The 20908-nt window shown below is 39.4% G+C and overlaps 1 protein-coding gene across 4 annotated transcripts in view; it reads right to left on the minus strand.

Annotated features, from left to right (window-relative positions):
- The window catches only part of LOC100551686 (protein-glutamine gamma-glutamyltransferase 4), a 30158-nt gene that overhangs the window by 3109 nt on the left and 6141 nt on the right, over positions 1-20908 (minus strand). Inside the window, exons 3-14 of one of the 4 annotated variants that reach the window (XM_008115536.3) lie at positions 19511-19617; positions 16032-16161; positions 14651-14769; positions 14028-14135; positions 10841-11024; positions 9765-9897; positions 9036-9139; positions 6244-6501; positions 4370-4666; positions 2942-3111; positions 2468-2524; positions 1257-1307 (exon numbers count right to left, since the gene is read on the minus strand). In XM_008115536.3, coding sequence (XP_008113743.1) covers positions 2516-2524; positions 2942-3111; positions 4370-4666; positions 6244-6501; positions 9036-9139; positions 9765-9897; positions 10841-11024; positions 14028-14135; positions 14651-14769; positions 16032-16161; positions 19511-19617 — 1619 coding nt within the window. In that variant the 3' untranslated portion in view covers positions 1257-1307; positions 2468-2515. Of the gene's footprint in view, positions 1-1170; positions 1308-2467; positions 2525-2941; positions 3112-3861; positions 3884-4369; positions 4667-6243; positions 6502-9035; positions 9140-9764; positions 9898-10840; positions 11025-14027; positions 14136-14650; positions 14770-16031; positions 16162-19510; positions 19618-20908 lie in introns of those variants that run through there. The other 3 variants (XM_008115534.3, XM_008115537.3, XM_008115535.3) reach the window with 3 other exon arrangements.

Here is a 20908-nt window from a genome sequence, read left to right on the forward strand (position 1 = left end):
TTCAAGAGCCCAAAGATTTAGTTTCCCCTTCCATGAAGATGATAGAAATTGTGCCTGGTGGTTGGTTGATATTATAAACTACTGTTATAATATTCGTTTTATATTGTATTGTTGTTTTTACCTATGTTATACTGTGAATTGTGTTTTTGTCTACTCTATTTTAATTGTGTTGTTGGGCTTGGCCCTATGTAGGCCGCCTCGAGTCCCCGCTGGGAGATGGTGGCAGGATACAAAAATAAAGTTATATTATATTATTATTATTACTATTACTATTAAGAGCCTCAGTTCAGCCAGAACTGTGTTTATCTCTCAAAGACTTTATCTCTCCTCACAAAGACTTGGTAGTGAGACTCAGGAGGGGAGAAAGTCTCAAATTCTTGTTAGTTAAAAAAATCCTGTTTGATTCAACTATATAGTCACCGATCTATTCCTTTCGTAGCCAGTTCACCTTCCAAGTAGTTAAGATAGCATGGGGGAAGAGCACAAACCAACCATATGGGTTTTGAATAGAAGATGTAAGAGGTTGGTCTCCCAACTTATAGCTATATGTGCAAATATGTGCATATAATTATATGCACATGTGCGGCACATTACTGAGCCATTACCCTTGTTTTATTTTAGATAATGAGAGTTCTTTATTTCTTCCACAATTCTAGGTCAGGGCAATGGCCTGTCTCATCACACATCATTCCTTGATCTCTTCATTTGGAGAAAGCTATTTTCCTCGTTGACTTTACTGTTTTAATCATGCTGGAATTCCTTTCTGTGTGATGGTGCTTCTTCTATTGTATATTCCAGAGTGAGCGAGTTATTTTGTGCCAGTTGGGAAAGATTCCTCTGACTTCATGAACTGCTTGTAGTCATTGTAGGTCACCTAAAGCCAGGTGGAATGACCATCTCATTCTACACAAGGTCCTGTTTGTTTCATGTATTGGATAGAATAAGTATATCACTCCAGAAGCGACTCAAGTTGCTCCTGACACAAAAAAAATAATAATCTGTGGCATAGATTATTGAATGTAATTTCCTGCTTGGCAGGGGGTTGGACTGGATGGCCCATGAGGTCTCTTCCAACTCTACTATTCTATGATTCTATATAGATTTTGCCACTTATGACTGACATGATATGATTCAGGATACGACAGATTCCTTGAATCCAATTAAACTTACCCTTGGTCAAAAGTTGTCATTGGAAAAATGCCAAGGCCTTCTATGCAGAGTTTGCATTTTTCCAAGGGAATGCAGAGAGTGTTTTCAAAAATCACTTCACAGGTAAAGCTTTCATTCACTTTTGCTGTTTCTGGCATCTATTTTTTAAAAAAAGGCGAAAGAGTTTTAGAAATGTAAAACTGATGTGTTCTATACTCAAAAGCAGCATGTTGAATCTTGTGACGGCGCGAGTGGCGCCATTTATATGTCAAACTATAAGTTTCAAGATTTGAATTGCTGTATCATGCCTGATTTTGCCCTTACCCTGTAAATGTAGTTGGATTGGTTATTTATATCTGTCAATCAATGTTGTTTGTACCTGTTATATTGCTCACTCAGCAAAACTGTTTGGCTTCCTGGAGTAGGACTGTGTTTCCTCCTTTTCATTCCACTCTATCGGATGGACGTGAAAGAGAGGCTTGGCTCTGAAAGCCCTTCAAAAGTTACCTCTCAGCACCAATTCTGAGGTTCTTACCCTTGGGACTCACACTTCATGTTCAGGGCCAACCTGAATAACGTTGAGGAGTCTCAAGCGCCTTCACATCAGTCCTTTGGCAACAGAGGAAGACTCTTGTCTTCAGATATAGGTCATTGGACTGAGGCTTAGTTTGCTCCGGCATTCACAGCCAGAGAAAGAGGGATCTGGACAAGCTTCATGGACTTAAACAACCAAAGACTGTAATGTATATTTTCTTTTACCCCCTTTGTGAAGAATAAACCCAGTTTTTGAGTTAACTACAGTGTTTTGGTCCTTGGGAGTTCCAGTTTCCCTAAAGGAGGGCAAGAAGCAATCCCCTGGGGAAAGATGTCACGTCCATGCCTCTTTCACTAAGAGTACAGCCCCAGGCGCGACGGCACAAATCTAGATGGAACTTTCATAATGAGATTGCCTGTTTTCTTTAAATGCATTTGCAGCATTGTGTGCCCAAAGAGTGCCAAATCCTTGCTATGTCCTTGTACACACATGTGGATGCATGCCCACCCAACCTGTTCACCAATATCTTAACTACCAACCACACAAATAGATACTACACTATTCCTTGCTTTTCATTCTCAAACGTCGTTTCCATGCACTGATCAGCATTATCCACACTGAAACATATTGGACATGACCTAAAATAAGTACCAAATTTCCACACTAACTTCTTGAACTACAATGTAAGGCCTCAGATTAAATGTTTGTTTTTAAAAAGACAAACTATTTTTCAATATTACATCATTATTAAAGTAATAATAAATTTAAAGGCAGTAATCTTACGAGTCCTCTTAAAGCTGGCATTGTTTCTCGTATCAGCATATACGGTATCTAGCTTGTCTATAATAAGATAAAAGTGGGTTATTCCAATTATTTAATGTGATCCCATTGAAGCAAATACTGTATTTCCTCGAGTCCAATGCCCCATCAAATCTAATGCATACTTCAATTTTCAAAACCTTGAAACACAAAAAAAGTATTTGCCATATTACGTGAATCTAATGCACACTCTAATTTTGTGAAGGTGATTTAGTCAAAAAAGATGAGCATTAAAATTGAGCAAATATGGTAGCTTATTCTTGTCTTTATGCTATGTGGCTATAATAGCTGAGATCGTACATTTGTTTCATTAAGTATACATTGTTCCATTCATGCAACACATTTTAGTGCGTATCTCTTACTTTTGTTGGTGCATCTCATTTTGGATTTAAGTATGCACCACCATCTCACTATCAACGTTGTCATGAAATTTCTTACCTCCACCTTGAGAGGTGGGTACTGGAAAGTCAAGGTTATCTGTTTTCCAAGGTTTTCATGAGTGTCTTCAACATTTGCAAAAATATTGACTTTGAATAGAAGTTCATCCTCTGTTGAACTCATTATGTCCATGTACATGTCAGCATCTACTACCAGAGGAGTCTGTATAACTGCATGAATGCAGTGAAGAGAAAGTATGAGAAAAGATCACACATATAACGAAGGTCAGATTTGATGCTTTGTGTAATTTTTAGATTGATGCCTGCTGCTTGCAAATGAAGATACAGAGCAGATTGAAGGCCCCAACCTCATATGTCATTCTTCTGTTAGATATACCACGAAAGTGGATGTTCTTGTGACACTCCCACCCTTCTCTGATGCCTTTCAAACTGGGCTCTGTCACACTATACAATTGAAGCACTACGATCCCACTTTAATGCCAATTATGGCATTTTCTGGAATGCCAGGATTTGTCGTTTAGGTCTACAGCTTTCAGGCAGAGAATTCATCCTTTATGGCTCCAGATCTTAGCATTACAGAGGATGGGACCACGGCAGTTAAAGTGGCTGCACAGTGCTATGTATGTAGCATGAAAGGGTGCCATTTTGGAGCATTGATACAGAGAATCCTATGTACAAAAGATAATTTAGGAATTTTTATTTTGATCTATAGGGCCCCCCGGTGGCGCAGCGGATTAAACTGCTGAGCTGCTGAACTTACTGACCAAAAGGTTGGCAGTTCAAATCCGGGGAGCGGGGTGAGCTCTCGCTGATAACCCCAGCTTCTGCCAACCTAGCAGTTCGAAAACATGCAAATGTGAGTAGATCAATAGCATCAACCTCCAGAGTCTGAGACGACTAGATTTAATGTCAGGGGAAAACCTTTACCTTTACCTTATTCTGATCTATGGCACCACTTACTGGGTCCTAAGAGGGAAGCTGGCTGAGAAAGGAGATACAGTCAAATGTGTTGTCGAAAGCTTTCATGGCTGGGATCACAGGGTTGTTGTATGTCTTTCGGGCTGTGTGGCCATGTTCCAGAAGTATTCTCTCCTGACGTTTCGCCCACATCTATGGCAGGCATCCTCAGAGGTTGTGAGGTATGGAGAAACTAAGGCAAGGAAAGGAAAAAAATATATATCTGTGGAGAGTCCAGGGTGTGGCAAGAGTCCTTTGTCACTGGGAAGCCAGCATTAATGTTTCAGTTAATCACCCTAATTAGCATTGGAAAGGTTTTTGTCTCTTGCCTGGGGGAATCCTTTGTTCAGTCAACCTCTGAGGATGCCTGCCATAGATGTGGGCGAAATGTCAGGAGACACAGCCCGAAAGACATACAACATCCCTGAGATACAGTCATTTTCCTAGAGATGAATAGCTTTATCAATGTAAAAGGACAGATATATTATTTAATGTGGATCTGTATACCCACTTGGTTTGCCTTCTGTTTTGACAGTCTGTTGAACGGCTTTCAATCCAGCCTGTACTTTTCCTGTATATGACTCCAGGTGGCAAGAGACACACAGATTGATAGTCCATGCATTTGTAGACATGCTCCTCACAACAATTTTAAGACTAATAGGCTGTCCTGGCACCAATGCCTTTTCTTCTTCTATCCCAAGTGTGAGCGCTGCTTTAGGAGACTCGCGAGAAGATGCTGCTGTATAGTCTTCCAGAGAGTTTGCATGAGACAAAGCAGTTTTCATAGCTTTCCTCTCCTCTGGGGAACCTGGAAAATCAGAGAAAGAAGCAACTTGAAATCATTGGAAACTAATTCCATGGTCAACTGTGGACAAATCAGGTGTGCTTGGTAGTTCCAGAAATTATCAGATGACCCCCATTTCATTTTGGTTTCAGCCTGGGATCTGACACAAAACAGTTTTGATGACTCTTATGAGTAATATATTTGAAGAAAGAGACAAGTGGGTCCCTGCAACATTTCCCAGTTCTGTTGACAGCTTTGATACTACAGGTCACAGCCTGCTTTTGAATCAGTGATCTGGGATGACTATGGGACACTACATTGCAGTGGCTCTTCTATCTTGTTGCTTAGATCTAAAAAGTGTGGTTGGGGGATTATGAGTTTGTTCCTTTAAATTAGGATGCAACATGTTTCACAAGCTCCTGGTTGATCAGCAATGCTGTTTCGCAGCACTCATATGAAGTAAATAAGGTAAGTTTCTTTTTTTAAATCAAATTTATGTGAACTTAAGAAAGACTGAGTACTGTCAGAAAACTGCAGCAAAGCCTAGATAAGACAGAAGTCCTGAGAGAGGCAGTTCGACCTGGATTTTTTAAAAAATGTTGTGAATGAGACCACAATCCTGCCAAGAAATGACTTACTACTAAGTAAACACAGACAGGACATTACTGGCAGAACAAAAGCTGATTTAATCTTATCGCTTGGATATCATCTGGAGGCAAGGCATGATTACAGTTTAAACAAACAGATATAGTATATCTTGCTGGGCTGAGTCCATTGCTTTATTTTTTGTTCTTAATGATTGCTCTGAGAAATATGGTTGAAAATCAATCAACAAACATTAGGAATAAATAATCAGTAACTGCCTTATTCACATAAAGCAGTGGTTCCCAACCTTTGGGCCTCCAGATGTTTTGGACTTCAGCTCCCAGAGTTCCTAACAGCTGGCAAGCTGTCTGGGATTTCTGGGAGTTGCAGTCCAAAACACCTGGAGGCCCAAAGGTTGGGAACCACTGACATAAAGCAAGATGTTATTCAAGAACTGAGAATCTGAGTAGATCCATTGATGTCAATGGGACTTAAGTTAGTCACAATTCTCTCAACGGGTTAAATTATGATTACATTTGGACCAAACCCAGTGTATTGTACATAAAAAGATAGCTTGAATGTGTACAATTCCCAACTAAGAACGATTCCACATGATCACACTATAGCAATTTATATACAGTAGAGTCTCACTAATCCAAGCTAAACGGGCCGGCAGAAGCTTGGATAAGCAAATATCTTGGATAATAAGGAGAGATTAAGGAAAAGCCTATTAAACATCAAATTAGGTTATGATTTTACAAATTAAGCACCAAAACTTCATGTTAGACAACAAATTTGACAGAAAAAAGTAGTTCAATACGCAGTAATGCTATGTAGTAATTACTGTATTTACGAATTTAGCACCAAAATATCACGATGTATTGAAAACATTGACTACAGAAATGGCTTGGATTATCCAGAGGCTTGGATAAGCGAGGCTTGGATAAGTGAGAGTCTACTGTACTAAGATATCATGATCGAAACTTTTGTCTTTTTGTCCTACATGTATGAATTACCTTCTGGAAATTTGTACTGATCTGTGATGTCTTCACGCTCATTCTTCCCAACAGCTTTGGTGCTGATGTTCCTTCCTATCGTCCTGGTGTCTTCAAAGACCCGCATGAATTCCTCTTTCCCGTTCACATTCCTTATGATCCAGAGGACCATATCTGCATTCACTTCAGAAAACACAAACATGGTGTCGTATGGAATATAGACTTCTCCCTTTTTGATGGCAATAACTGGAGCAGGGCCACACTCCATCATCTCTGTAACTAAATATATGAAAGCTAATCAGCTTTTTTTCACTATGCACTACATCAAAGACTCAGGTCACTTCAGAGAAAAAAAAATCAGCAACTCAAGGCTCAACACCAATGACAAACTGATCAGCTTCAATGTGGTGTCTCTATTTACCAAGGTCCCAGTAGCAGACACTATTGCACTGATCAACCAGAATTTCTCAGAAGACATCACAGGCCTGTTTCACCATTGCCTCACCACAAGCTGTGTCCAGTGGGACAATGGATTATATGAACAGAAAGATGGAGTAGCTATGGGGAGTCCTCTCAGGACGGTCATAGTAAATTTCAACATGGAACACTTTGAGAAACAAGCCCTGGAAACCACAACAAAAAACTCACTAAGTGGTTCAGATATGTGGATGACAACTTCATCATTTGAAGCCATGGAGAAGAACTAAACAAGTTCCTGGACCACCTAACTGCATCCATCCAAACATCCAATTCATAATGGAAAAAGAAAACGAAGGAAAACTGCCATTTCTAGATGTCCCAGTCAGCCGCAAACACAATCAACAATTGGGCCACACAGTTTACAGAAAACCTACACACAGAAATAGATATGTACATAAAAACTCCAACCATCAACCAAGTCAAGAAAGAAGCACAATTAATGCCCTGGCAGACCATGCAAAAAGAATTTGTGAACCCCACCTCCTCCAAGGGGAACTGGACTTCCTAAATTGGGCTTTGCAGGCCAATGGAGACTCCACCACAGACATCAGAAGAGCTGCAAGGCCAAGAACAAGCCACAAGAGTAAAGACAAAGATCCACCCAGACGAAAGGTGTTCTTATTACACATCAAGGGAACAACTGATCACATAGGGAAGCTGATGAAGAAACACAACCTACAAACTGTCTCTACAGACCGACTAAGATAATCCAGCAAATGCTACGTTTAGCAAAGGACAAGAGGGATCCTCTCACCTCTGCAGGAGTCCACCATATACCATGCAAGTCTACATAGGGACCACCAAACGCGGCAATGTCCAAACACGAATCAAGGACCATGAAAGGCACTGCAGACTAACTCAACCAGAGAAGTCAGCCATAACAGAGCACTGGATGAACCAACCTGGACACAGCATATTATTAGAGAACACTGGACCACTCTAACTACCACCATGTCAGACGACACAGAAAATCCATTGAACTCCACAAGCATGTGGACAATTTCAACAGAAAAGAGGAAACCATGAAAATGAACAAAATCTGGCTACCAGTTTTTTAAAAAATTCTAAAATCAGGACAGTAAATAAAGAACACCACTAAGAAAACAGAGGAATTCCAGACATGAATCAATCAGGGCCAGCTAACACCTTCCAACAAAGGATTCTCCCAGGCAGTAAGCAGCCAGACTTTGAAGCTGAAAGGCTATTTGATGCTAATCAATGTGGCCAATTGAAACATTCACACCTGCCTCAAATAGACAAGAGTTTTTTTCTCCCACCCTGGACATTCCACAGATATATAAACCTCACTTGTCTAGTTTCCAACAGACCTCACAACCTCTGGGGATGCCTGCCACAGATGTGGGCAAAACGTCAGGAAGGAATGCTTCTGGAACATGGCCATACAGCCCAGAAAACTCACAGCAACCCAGATGGGGAGGGGGAGAGGGAGGGAGGAGAAAAAGAGGGAAGGAGGGGGAAAGAAATGTAGGAAAAAGGGAAGGAAGGTGGGAGAGAGAACAGGAAGAGAGAGAGGAAGAAGATAGGAAATGAAAAGAATTCAGAATTCAGAAAGTGTGATGTTGTGGTATGAACCTCGGATTGTGGCTCTGATCCCACTGGGTGACTATAGGCAAGTCACACTCCTTCCGCCTCAGAGGAAGACAAGACAAATCCCCTTTTGAGTAACTCTTAATAAGAAAACTCTGTGAGGAGGTCACTTTATGATTTTCCTAGGTCTGAAGCAACGTGAAGGCACACAACCACCACCACCACCACAACCAAAAACTTTAGTCTGCCCCTCCCCCCCCCCCCCCCCCCCAAAAAAAAAAAAAAAAACCAGTCTAAGGAACTGGCTCTGTGTTTCAAAGGTTGGAGGATCCCTGTCGTACGATGAAGAGATAGATTTTTGTTAATTACTTTGAATGACACCACAGAAATGGTGGGGTATATTAAATTAAACAAAAAAAATACATCCCAAAAGTGAATTTCAGAATTTGGGTTCCTGCTAAATTCTATTCAGTTCGAAAGAAAACCGATTTGTTATTGTGAGCATGATCTACTACATGGTCTGAAATGAAATAATTTGTCACCCACTTGCTGAACCACATTCCTTCCCTGTATTCCTTAATTTCTGCCTCATTACTTCTTAATTAGGTCTAACTGTATGAAAGAATTGAAGATTAATAAAACCTGCATATTCTATTCAGAGTACTAAACTTATTTTGTACCTGCCAAAAAAAGTGAGATCGTTTGAGCAGCATTTCAATGTTATCACATTAGCCAACATTGACTTGCTTTTCTAATTTGCTTTTATATCTACAGTGAAGTCATACCTTCCATGCCACGCTGAGGTGTGCCATCAACCACCTGCCAACCATCATAGCCCTTTGGTAAGTCTGGTCTTTTCATCCAGATGTCATTCCATACGTGGTAGTTCCTATAAGCAGTTGCAAACCAGCATTTTATTGTTTTGGGATTTGTACTTTGGTGAGACACAAAAACTCTTTGACAGAGAATTTTAAATACAATTTTCTAAATTTCAGATACCAGGATTGAGTTAAGGGCATTAAGGTGGCATCATAGCTCTATAATTGAGTATTGTGCTAGAATTCAACCTCAAGTGTGTTGTGCTAGAATTCTAGTATGACCAATGGCACTGCTGGCTAGGGATAATGGGAATTGTAGTTCAACAACCGAAACATTCCTCAAGTGTCATTGAAGAGGCAACAGGCTGGGGAAGCTATTCTGTGAGTGTTTTTTTTTCCTTCTTAATCATTACATTTTATCGTTCTTATTCTTATATTGCTATACTGATACAACAGTAGACAAACACATAGCAGTAATAATTGAAGAAAAATAATGTTCTAATGTCATAAAATTAAATTATATGTGGACTGGGAGACAATATGAAATACTTTCAATAAACAAAATCAGTACAGTATGGATGAAGTAGTGGGTGAAAATGTCATACTTAAGGGAACTCTAAATGCATTTTGTTTGCTCAGCCCCTTTTACCAACCATCACTATATCAGCAGAGTCATTAATAAATGGTAGAAATTACCAAGTAAAGTCTGATATGTTCATTTTTTCTCCCATTTCATTGTAGATTTCATCAATGTTTATATTTCTGTGGTGATCATGAGCACATTCATAGGTGGTCACACTTCTGGCTGGAATCCCCAGGCAGCGCATAACTGGAATTTAGAGAAGGACATTATAGCTCAATTGCTGCAATCTGCTTAATAGGCCTGTGAGATCAATAAAAAAAGTTTCAATACTCATTACAAAATTAAGTGGTGGGGGAAAAATTGTTTCTAAAGTGTTTCCAAAATTGGACGGGGTCTGTATTATAACTATAATGAGTTAACTACTTTTTCGTTACTTTTCGTCAAGTAATTGTGCCAATGAGGAAACTTCAGGGGCCCCTTTCTCCCTCATTGTTACAGCTATTAGCATGAAACTTGCTAGGATTATAGAATGCATTTAGCACTGTTAGCCCATCAAGTTTCAGAACATTTCACTCATCCATGGATTTTTGGGGAATTATCAAAGTTTTTACAAACAACGTCTTTTAAAAAACTACAAGAGCTATCTCTTTGAATTGTCTATACAATGACACAAGACAATAGGGGATCACCCCCCCCCCCAAAGTTTCAGAAATATTCATACATCTCCTAATTTGGGGGGATTTTAAAAAAAGTTTTGACAAAAACATTTTTAAAAGCCACAACAGCTATATCATTGAGTGAAAATGAAATTGACTACCGAGAATTACAGAATTCACGTATTGCGTGAATTTTGATCCGTAAGTTTTTGCATGGCTGCCCCCCTCTCATGTGTTTAATATCTGTTCGAATATACAAAACGTACGAATTACATAAGACTATTTAAAAATGAAGATTTACACTCCCCTACTGCTTAATGACACTCACTGTCATTAATCTAGACTGACTAGAGAAACGCTTAAAAGTTACTTTTGGAATAGTGGCTAGTGTTGGCCAAGGGGATTCTGAGACTTGTCACTTAAGAATAATTTTTCAAACAGTTGATTTCTAAGATTTACAGATTCTGCAACTGCAAGATCCATAGTGATATATTCAGAGAAGACTGGGGTCATTATGAAAGTCGACATCTTACTTGTGGTAAGCACACCAGAGAAAACCCAGCATTGTCCATAAAGTACGGGTTCTTTGTTTCTGTAATACTGTTGCAGGATTGGGACGCTTCCTGTCCAGTCCTCAGGAGAAGTACCATCTTCATAGTATCCTGACCAGTTTCCAAGGATCACTCCATCATCGTCCTCATTCTCATCATAGTTAACCTAACAAACAGGAGTAGGATAGGGAAGAAAACAAAACCACAAAGTTTTCTCAAGCCTGCCCTATTGTCAGAATGTTGCTTTCAACAATATTATAATAATAACATTATTCTTATATCCCACCCCATCTTCCTGAAGGGACTCGAGGCAGCTCACATGGGGACCAAGCCCAGCAATCTAAATCTAATCTAACTAATCTAAATCTATCTAATCTAAATCTAATCTATCTAAATCTAATCTAATCTAATCTTCTAAATCTTCTAATCTTCCAAATCTTCAAAATCCATAATAAAAGCAAAAACCCGTATATGTGTATGTGGCATGGATGTCTACTCACACAGACAGCCTCCGGCCTCCACAAACAGGCTATATTTCCCAGGGTTAAGAATCTAGCAAGCCACTCTTTTCCACTGATATTGCGGTTACAGCGAGTGCCATGAAAATGCAGCCCAAACCCTGCCAATGTCCTTCCCAAACACTACAGCCCACCACCCACGGAATGCTTTCATTTGGGGACAATTTCCTCCTAGATTTTGCTTTTTCTTCCACCACAGACAGGCATCCCAGGGTTCTCAATTGCTGTGGAATTTGCATGGCCCCGCCCATTGCCCTTTCCTTTCAAATCTCTCTGCATAAGAAACAGAGCAGAACTGAGCTGCAACTAAACTTACTGGAGGAGTTTAGGGATTGACTCCACATGGTGGAAGTTGTAGTTCACCCTGCATCAAGTCAGAGCACTGTCACTCCTACTGGGGAATATACAGGAGTTGTAGTTCACCTACAGATTTGACTACTGGTGGGTTTGGAGGGGAACTGGACTGGAAGTTCAACAGGTACTAGGATTTATAGTTCACCTGCAATGAATGAGCATCACACTTGGCACACAGAGCCCCCATAACCAATACAACATAATGGACAAGTTTGGGGAAAAGGGAGTTATAGTTCACTTGCAACCAGATAAACACTGACCCCCACCGACAATGCACTAGGAGCGCACTTCACACAGAGAAGCCTCATGACCTATTGAACATACTGCAGGTATTTGTGGGAAGGGGCCTTGATTTTGGGAGTTGTAGTTCACCTCCATCCAAAGACCACTGAACCCAACCAATGACGAATCTAGACTTGGCACACAGACTGAACTTGGCACACAGACTGAATATTGCCTGCTGTGAATACTGATAGATATTTCGGGACAATTACCCCAGGAATCTGGAAATTGCAGTAGTTCACCCTCATCCACAGAGTACTGCACCACACGATTCTGGGAATTGTAGTTCATCCACTCCAAACAGAATACATAACATTAAAAGACAAATAATACCATTCTCAAATGACCCGGGCATCGCCGGGTCCCCAAGCTAGTACACAATAAAATACAATCACATAAATACATTTAAGACATATAAACATAAAATAATAAAACATTTAATACATTAAAACATACTCAAGCAATAGCTACTAGTCAGACGCAGTAAACATATTCCACTGGGGGGCAAGGCAAATGTCTGTGTACAATCTATATATATAAAAGGGTAATGAAATTTTGGCCTAGGACAAAACAAAACTACACATCCCAGAAACACTAAACTTGGCAACACAACCCCTCATCCATGACTCTACGTTCATACAACAAAAAGAAAAGAAAAATAAAGTCCTAACTAGAGGGAGAGGAATAATTGTTTTTATCCAATTGCTGCCAGTTAGAAGGCTAAGCTCCGCCCACTTGGTCTCCTAGCAACCTACTCAGCTCAACAGATGGCCACCCAGCCTAAGGATCATCCAGTTCAACTTCCTTATATCATGCAGGAGGACAAAATCCAACCACTCCTGACAGATGGCCATCCAATATCTGCACAATAATAATACACATCGAATCATAGCATCAGACAGTTAGGAGACACCTCTAAAGGCCATCCAGTCCAACCCAATTCTGCCATGCAGGACACAATCCAAGCACTCCCAACAAATGGCTACCCAGCCTCTCAATACTACTACTACTACTACTACTAATAATAATAATAATAACATCATCATCATACAATCCTAAGGTTTGGAGTGACCCCTAAGGATCATCCAGATCAACTTCCTTCTACCATGCAGGAGGACACAATCCAAGCACTCCTGACAGATGGCCATCCAGCCTCAACAAGTTCTCACCAACACCACCACACAACACCATAGCAACGCATGGCTGGGCACAGCTAGTATCTTATAAACCTCTACTGAATGGACCGGAAGAAGAGCAGTAACTGGGTCTAGGTGGAGGTAAGGGACAGTAGTCAATTCACGCCAATTTAATCAAGCGCACATTTAAATAGCCAGGTTTTCAGATCTTAACGGAATGTGGCCAGGGTGGGGGCCAGTTTAATTTCGGGAGGGAGTTCCAGAGCCGGGGAGCCACTGCCGAAAAGGCCCTCTCCCTCGTCCCCACCAACTGTGTTTGAGACAGCAGCAGAAGCAAGAGGCAGGCCTCCCCAGCAGATCTGAGAGACCGCGGAGGCTCATAGTAGGAAATACGATCACAGATTTCAATTACTGAAGCAAACATCACACTGAGTTTGCTGCCACCAATATATTTTTTTAATTGTAAAATTTTGGGGAAATATAATTTTAAATCGTAAAATCCCAGTACGTATTGTAAGACACTGCATGCTTTCAATGGCTAACCAACATTCTACACTCTTGGTTAAACATTTATATATTTTCTAGTTCCATCCATAAAATATTATTGTTGTACACATAATTTGAGCAGCATACAGAATTTTAACATGCAGCTCAAGAATTATCTAATGGTTATGACCTGCAGTCTGTGGTATAAAATATATTCACACAATTATTTGAATTCTAGGCTCTCTTCTCTAGATAACAAACATAATACAGTACACATTATTTGTAATTGCTCCAACTGCCTGAACCCAACCATAGCAAGATGCCATCTTTTCCTGGCTTTTATAAAAAGCAGAATATAATGTGTATTAAATTAATTTCTTTAAAAGTACATACCAAAGCTGACATGGCCCTGGCAATGTGTATAGGATTTCTCTGACCATGTGGCCCAAGCAGGCTCAGATCCAGAAGACGCATGCAGCAATCCAAGATATCTTCTTCAAACTGTTTGAAAGCCAAGTTTCGACATTCGTAAGTTGTTTATTACTGACAAATACATTTTAGTTACTTAAAGTAGTTGTTGAGTTTGAAATACTTCATGAAGGAAGGGCTATTTTATTCGTTTTTGTTTTATTTCAATTCTAGATGCGCTAGAAGTAAATAATAATAATAATATAGTAATAAATTTATTCTTGTAGACCGCCACCATCTCTCCGAAGGGACTCGGGGTGGCTTACACCCAGCACAAAGTGCCTAAAAACTGGAATAAGCACACAATGTTTTTGGTTGGTAACGTTAGGAGCAATTTTACATCACCCTCCAATAGAGACTTATTTCTGTGCTTAGTTTCTGAGTCCACGTGCAGGGGTTTTGCCAGACACAGCCTGAACACATAACTATATTATTTCTTTGTTTCTAATGTGTTCTTTTACATCCAGATGTACTTAAGTCAATGAAATAGTTGTACATGATTATGTCCAATGGTTAAAAAAATACAAATGTAATAAGTGATCTTTTACCTGCCCAAAATTCCAAGGTCTTTCAAATATATGTGTTGCTGATCCACCATACAGATACCCACTATCATTGAGGACATACTCAGCTTTTTGGTCCTCATCAGGCATGAAAACAGAATCCGCTAAAACACACAAATAAGAATGTTGATTTTTGTGAAAACTTCCTAGAGAGAAAACAGTTGGAATTTTAGGCAGACAACATATTATCGAAGGCTTTCATGGCTGAAATCACTAGGTTACTGTGAGTTTTCCGGGCTGTATGGCCATGTTCCATAAACATTTTCTCCTGATGTTTCGCCTACATCTATAGCAGGCATCCTCAGAGGTTGTGAGGTCTGTTGGAAAGTCAGCCATAGAAGAGCACTTGATAACTAACTTGGACACAGCATATTATTTGAGAACACAGAAATGCTGGACCACTCTAACAACTATCATGTCAGACTACACAGGGAAGCCACTGAAATCCACAAGCATGTGGACAATTTCAATAGACAGGGAAAAAAAACCCATGAAAATGAACAAAATCTGACTACCAGTATTTAAAAAACTCTAAAATCAGGACAGTGAATAAAGAACAACATTCAGAAAACAGAGGAATTCCAGACATGAATCAATCAGGGCCAGCTAACACCTCCCAACAAAGGATTTCCCCAGGCAGTAAACAGCCAGACCTTGAAACTGAAAGACTTTTAAATGCCAATCAAGGTGGCCAATTGAAACATTCACACCTGCCTTAAATGGGCAAGAGTTCTTTCTCCCATTCTGTACCTTCCACAGATATATAAACCCCATTCAACTAGTTTCCAACAGACCCCACAACCTCTGAGGATGCCTGACACAGATGCAGGCGAAAACATCAGGAGAAAATGCTTATGAAACATGGCCATGCAGCCCGGAAAACTCACAGCAACCCAACATATTAATGATCACTTATTTGCAATAGATTATGGATATCAACAAGTTCTTTCTTTGGGTTGTTGTGAGTCTTTCGGGCTGTATGGCCATGTTCCAGAAGCTTTCTCTCCTGACATTTTGCCCACATCTGTGGCAGGCATCCTCAGAGGTGTGAGGTATATTCTTTCTTCTTTTCTCACTATTCTGTGACCTGGAGCTATTTCTGGAAATATTGGCAGACTTACATTTCAGGGAGGCTTTGTTCTCAGACAACAACTGCCTGTTTAATCATTCCCTGGCTAATGCTTAAAGGACTACTGTGATATCATGATAATATTGTGAATAAAAACATAACCCAATAATCGTATCTCCTCTTTTTATAGTCTTACTGGATGCTCAAATCTTACTGGATTTAGAGGAACACTGCTTAATGATCGGTTTCTAATTTAGCAATGCTGCCATTTAAAGTTCTTTAGATCATATTAGTTACCTTCACACCATGGGTTGAACAACACATAAAAAACTGCATCTCTGAAGTTATGAGTGTTAGACCCTGTTATCAGATCCAGTCTGTATTTCCCAACCATTGCATCTGGCGGACTTGTCACAGCAATAACGCACTAGAAAAACACAAGATAATCATAATGTTATAATAGGAGGAGATATCATGATTAGGTGTCCTGTTGCTTCATGTAATTGGAGCTGCATTTTAAGAAGTGAATGAACCAGATGCTCCGTTACCCTCACTAGCAACCTTTATATTGGAAATGTTCATTGTGCTCGAGGAGAAGAAACAGGAAATAGCAGAGTGTGATCAAAAGAGCAACAAGAGGCCATGAGTGTTTTCAAGTGCAAAAGTTATAGAGCACATACAATTATTTTAAGCAGAGAAATCTTGGAAATTATGGAGTTTAGGAAAGCATGAAAATAAGAACAGATAAATAAATATGTGTGTACATATACAGTTTGATTAATTTTTATGTCCCTATGAGAATTCAATTTTGAAAAATTTGGCTTGTTATGGAAATAAAGATTTGCGAGAAAGCTTCACCTTTTCCCCATGATAACTTTTTCAGGAGGGAATTTCCCTTCCTAGGGGTAGATTTGTCTCACTTCCTGTTGTCTCACCCCCGTTCTTATCTATGAGTTGTTTGTAGGTCAGATGTTTGTAACTCAAAGACTGTCTGCAGCAAGCCTGTAGCCAAGGGGGTGGTTTAGGGGTTCAAACCACCCCCCAAATTTTTCAAGTCCAGAAAAATACCCCAACAAAAACCTGGTTTACTCATGAATTTTAACTCATTAACCAAATCGCCTTGCCAAGTCTATGAGAAGCAAAAATTAGAGTTCCTCCAGAACTACAAGCACCATCTCAACCAAATGTTGATTATTCACATGATCATTACCAGCTTTCTAACAATTTACATTGCAATAGCAGCAGTAACTAACATAGTGGAAGTGACCACAATGGAAGACCTGCCAAAGAAACCATGGAAAAGGAGCAAAGAGAAGAAGCTGTGCCATTGGATTTTATATGGACAAGACTGTTTCTGATTACCAAGTGAAAGCTCAATTAGTGGTAAATCCAAATACTCCATTGCCCGGATATGTATTTCCTGTGGATAAGAAGACTCATCTAAGATTTCAGCTCAAATGGTTCAGTGTTTAGCCTACTTATTACATGTACAAGGTGTGTGAGGATTTGTAAAAAGACACCATGATGGAATGAGTTGACTGGAAAGGCATGTGTCGCCAGCTGATTGGTTGAGCCAGCCAGCAGCCAGAATTCCCATTGGCTGCTGTCTCTAGTTTGCCGCTGAGACAAACGGTTTTAACTGCCACTTTCACCTCGGTGGGTGAAAAGAGCGCTGACTGAAAATTGTCAGGAAGGAAATGGCTGCCAGCTCTCCGAAGCCTGATTATTTATAAGGCAAATGAGGCATATTTAACGACTGTTTAAAGGGACTATTTATTTCCTATGTTCTCTGTGTGAATTCAGAGAGACTGCTGTATATATTGTTGCCCTGTTTGATCTTTTAAACTGAAGTAAAGATACTGTTACTTGTTACACAAGCCTGAGTGACACTTTATTATCCTTCAGGGTATATCTTTGTTCAAAAACTATGGTAAAGCTTCTATTCATTTATATCTACAACTTACAACAAGGTGCACTCTGTAAGTATGGTGTGGTGTTTGGAGGAGAAGTGGGGGTAAAGGTGGTCATCAGAAGCTTGGCTAAAACCATTTGGTGCAATGGAGAAATGCAATAGAAGCCCTTCCACACTGCCCCTATATCCCAGAATCTGATCCCAGATTATCTGTTTATCCCAGGTTATCTGGCAGGGGGATTTATATATTGCTTAGTTTAAAGTGGATAATCTGGGATGAGATCCTGGGATAAAGGGCAGCGTGGAAGGGCCCTTCAATAGACACCAAAAAAAAAAAAAAACAGAGTACCATCAGAACAACGTGTGCTTGATTGAAAACTTATTGCTAATTCACAGTGGAAAATGTCCTGATGTAAGAAAATAAGAAGAAAGCAGAAGAAAACAGAAAGAAACTTCTGCTGATTGTGGAACCGATTGTCCTTTGTGGCCAACAAGAACTGGCTTAAAGAGGGAGCAATGACTCAGGACCTATTACCCATGAAGAACCTTTTCACAATGATGGTAATTTCAGGGCCTTATTGAAATCTGATGCCAGATCAGGAGACACTGACATGAAAAGACATCTGGGGTGGGGTGGAGTTTCAATTCCTCCCAAAAAAAATTCTGACTATGGGCTTGGCCTGTAGTATGGAATGGGTGACATGCAGTTCAGCATTCTCCAGATTGTCTTATCGTTTTCTGTATTGACTGACATTAATGATTGGGCAGCACTGGGGTTGCAAATTGTAGGGCTCTTCTATCTCTTGACAGTGGACTTTATTAAAGGAGGTCTCTGTTGTAATTCAGGATCTTGCCATGAAATGACAGCCATGTTGAGGAGTTGAATGCATTTTTAATGCAAGTCAAAAAAATATAAAACACTTGCTCTAAGCGGATATCTGCATATAAAGTATTTCAAACTTATGTACTGTATACTCAAGTATAAGCCAAGTTTTTCAGCCCTTTTTTAGGACTGAAAAAGCTCCTCTTGGCTTATACTCAGGTGAGGGTCCTGGTTGGCTTATATTCGGGTTGGCTTATACTTGAGTATATATGGTACATTTATTATTTTTCTCTATTATTATTGGTATTATTACCTTTATTATTCTACTCTATGATTATAATTACATTTATTATTTTATTCGGATCGGTTTATACTCGAAGATCTATGGTACATTTTCTCTAATATTATTGGTATTATTACATTTATTCTTCTACTCTATTATCATTACATTTATTATTTTACTCTATTATTATTTTTACTATTACATTTATTTTACTCTAATTTTATCATTATTGATACATTTATTATTATTATTATTTCACTGATATTATTACATTTATTATTTTACGGTTTTTATTATTGTTCTTACATTTATTATTTTACTCTATTATTATTAAAGGAGTTCCATGCAGTCATGCCGGCCACATGACCTTGGAGGTGTCTACGGACAACGCCGGCTCTTCGGCTTAGAAATGGAGATGAGCACCAACCCCCAGAGTCAGACATGACTGGACTTAATGTCAGGGGAAACCTTTACCTTTACTATTATTATTAAAAGGCTACATAAGAACATTTACATTGAAGAAGATGAGAATAATGATTTAATCAGAGTTGGACGTCTTGAATTAGTTTTATGTAAATATTTAAAAACGTTTAATCTACTGATGCCTCAATTAATTTAATTTTATTGGTATCTATTTTTATTTCTGAAATTTACCACTCTCGGTTTATACTTGAGTCAATGTTTTCCCAGTTGTTTGTGGTAAAATTAGATGCCTCGGCTTATATTTGGGTCGGCTTATACTTGAGTATATACGGTACCTTCTCTTCATCTGTTTGATAAATCTCAGCATGCCATGGTTGTTTCTTCTGGTTTGATGTTAGATTCAGATATAAAATGGTCCCATTGTATCGCTTTGGATTCTCACCTGAAAGAAAACAAGTTTATGAAAAGGAGCATTAACAAATTCATAAAGACCTTAATAGAATTAACAGAACAGCAGACTTTCTTTTCAGTCCACAATTTTGATAGCTATTCTGGTACAATGCTACTCAAAGTGGTATCACTGTATCTTTGGGAGACCTTGGAAGACATTGACTGGCAGATCAGTGTGTGTTTCCAGGAGAGAAAGGAACAATCTGAGGCCCCTTCTACATTGCCATATAATCCAAATAATCAAATTAGATATTCCACATTATCTGCTTTGAACTGGATTATATGAGTCTACACTGCCATATAATCCAGTTCAAAGCAAATAATATAGATTTTATATAGCAGTGTAAAAGGGCCCCTAGTCAACAGGTGCCAGATACAGATACCTTTACATGAAGAAGATACTTTTTTTTTCCGTGTCAGGAGCAACCGGAGTTGCTTCTGGTGTGAGAGAATTGGCCGTCTGCAAGGACGTTGCCCAGATGTTTTGATGTTTTTACCATCCTTGTGGGAGGCTTCTCTCATGTCCCCGCATGGAGCTAAAGCTGATAGAGGGAGCTCATCCGCACTCTCCCTGGGTGGGATTCGAACCAGCAACCTTCAGGTCAGCAACCCAACCTTCAAATCACAAGGCTTTAATCCACTACGCCACGGGGGCTCCAAGAAGATACTGACACATACATTTTCTAGTAAAATAAAAGTGCACACAAATTCCTTTTTTTATCTATAATTACAATGAGTGGTAACTTTAAAATATTGAATTTTCAGATATGGTGAAGAAATATATTTTTTAATAATTCATAGTACATGTCGCTTTCCCGAAGAGTCAGTTAAGTAGTTTCATCCCACAACTGTCTTAGAAAGTGGGCTGATAAAAGGGAGCACCAATATGGGGGTCTTTCACACAACACTATCATAACATTTTGCTACTTGTTTAAGTGTCAGGGTATTTAATTCGGGAATTTGTAGTATCGTGAGCTATGGGTGAGAATTCAAAATGCCCCTCTCAATTGCAAATCTTGTATTCCATAAGATAGAGACCTAGAGGTCACGCAGAAGTCTAGTACTATAGCTAATGTTCTGATAATAGGACTGACGTAGACCAATTGAGATATTCATTAAAAAAGACAACCACAAAGGCAAGTCACCCCATCAGCTATTTATTGTTCATTCTGCAGCAATGGACCGAGCTGAGGGAGGATCTCATTTTCCAAATCCAGTCTGGCAAAATATTCCAGTCTAAACAGCAAATTTATATTGATCAGAACAACTATCCTACTAACATA

Source organism: Anolis carolinensis, chromosome 6, assembly GCF_035594765.1.
Source record: "Anolis carolinensis isolate JA03-04 chromosome 6, rAnoCar3.1.pri, whole genome shotgun sequence".
NCBI classification, from domain to species: Eukaryota; Metazoa; Chordata; class Lepidosauria; order Squamata; family Dactyloidae; genus Anolis; species Anolis carolinensis.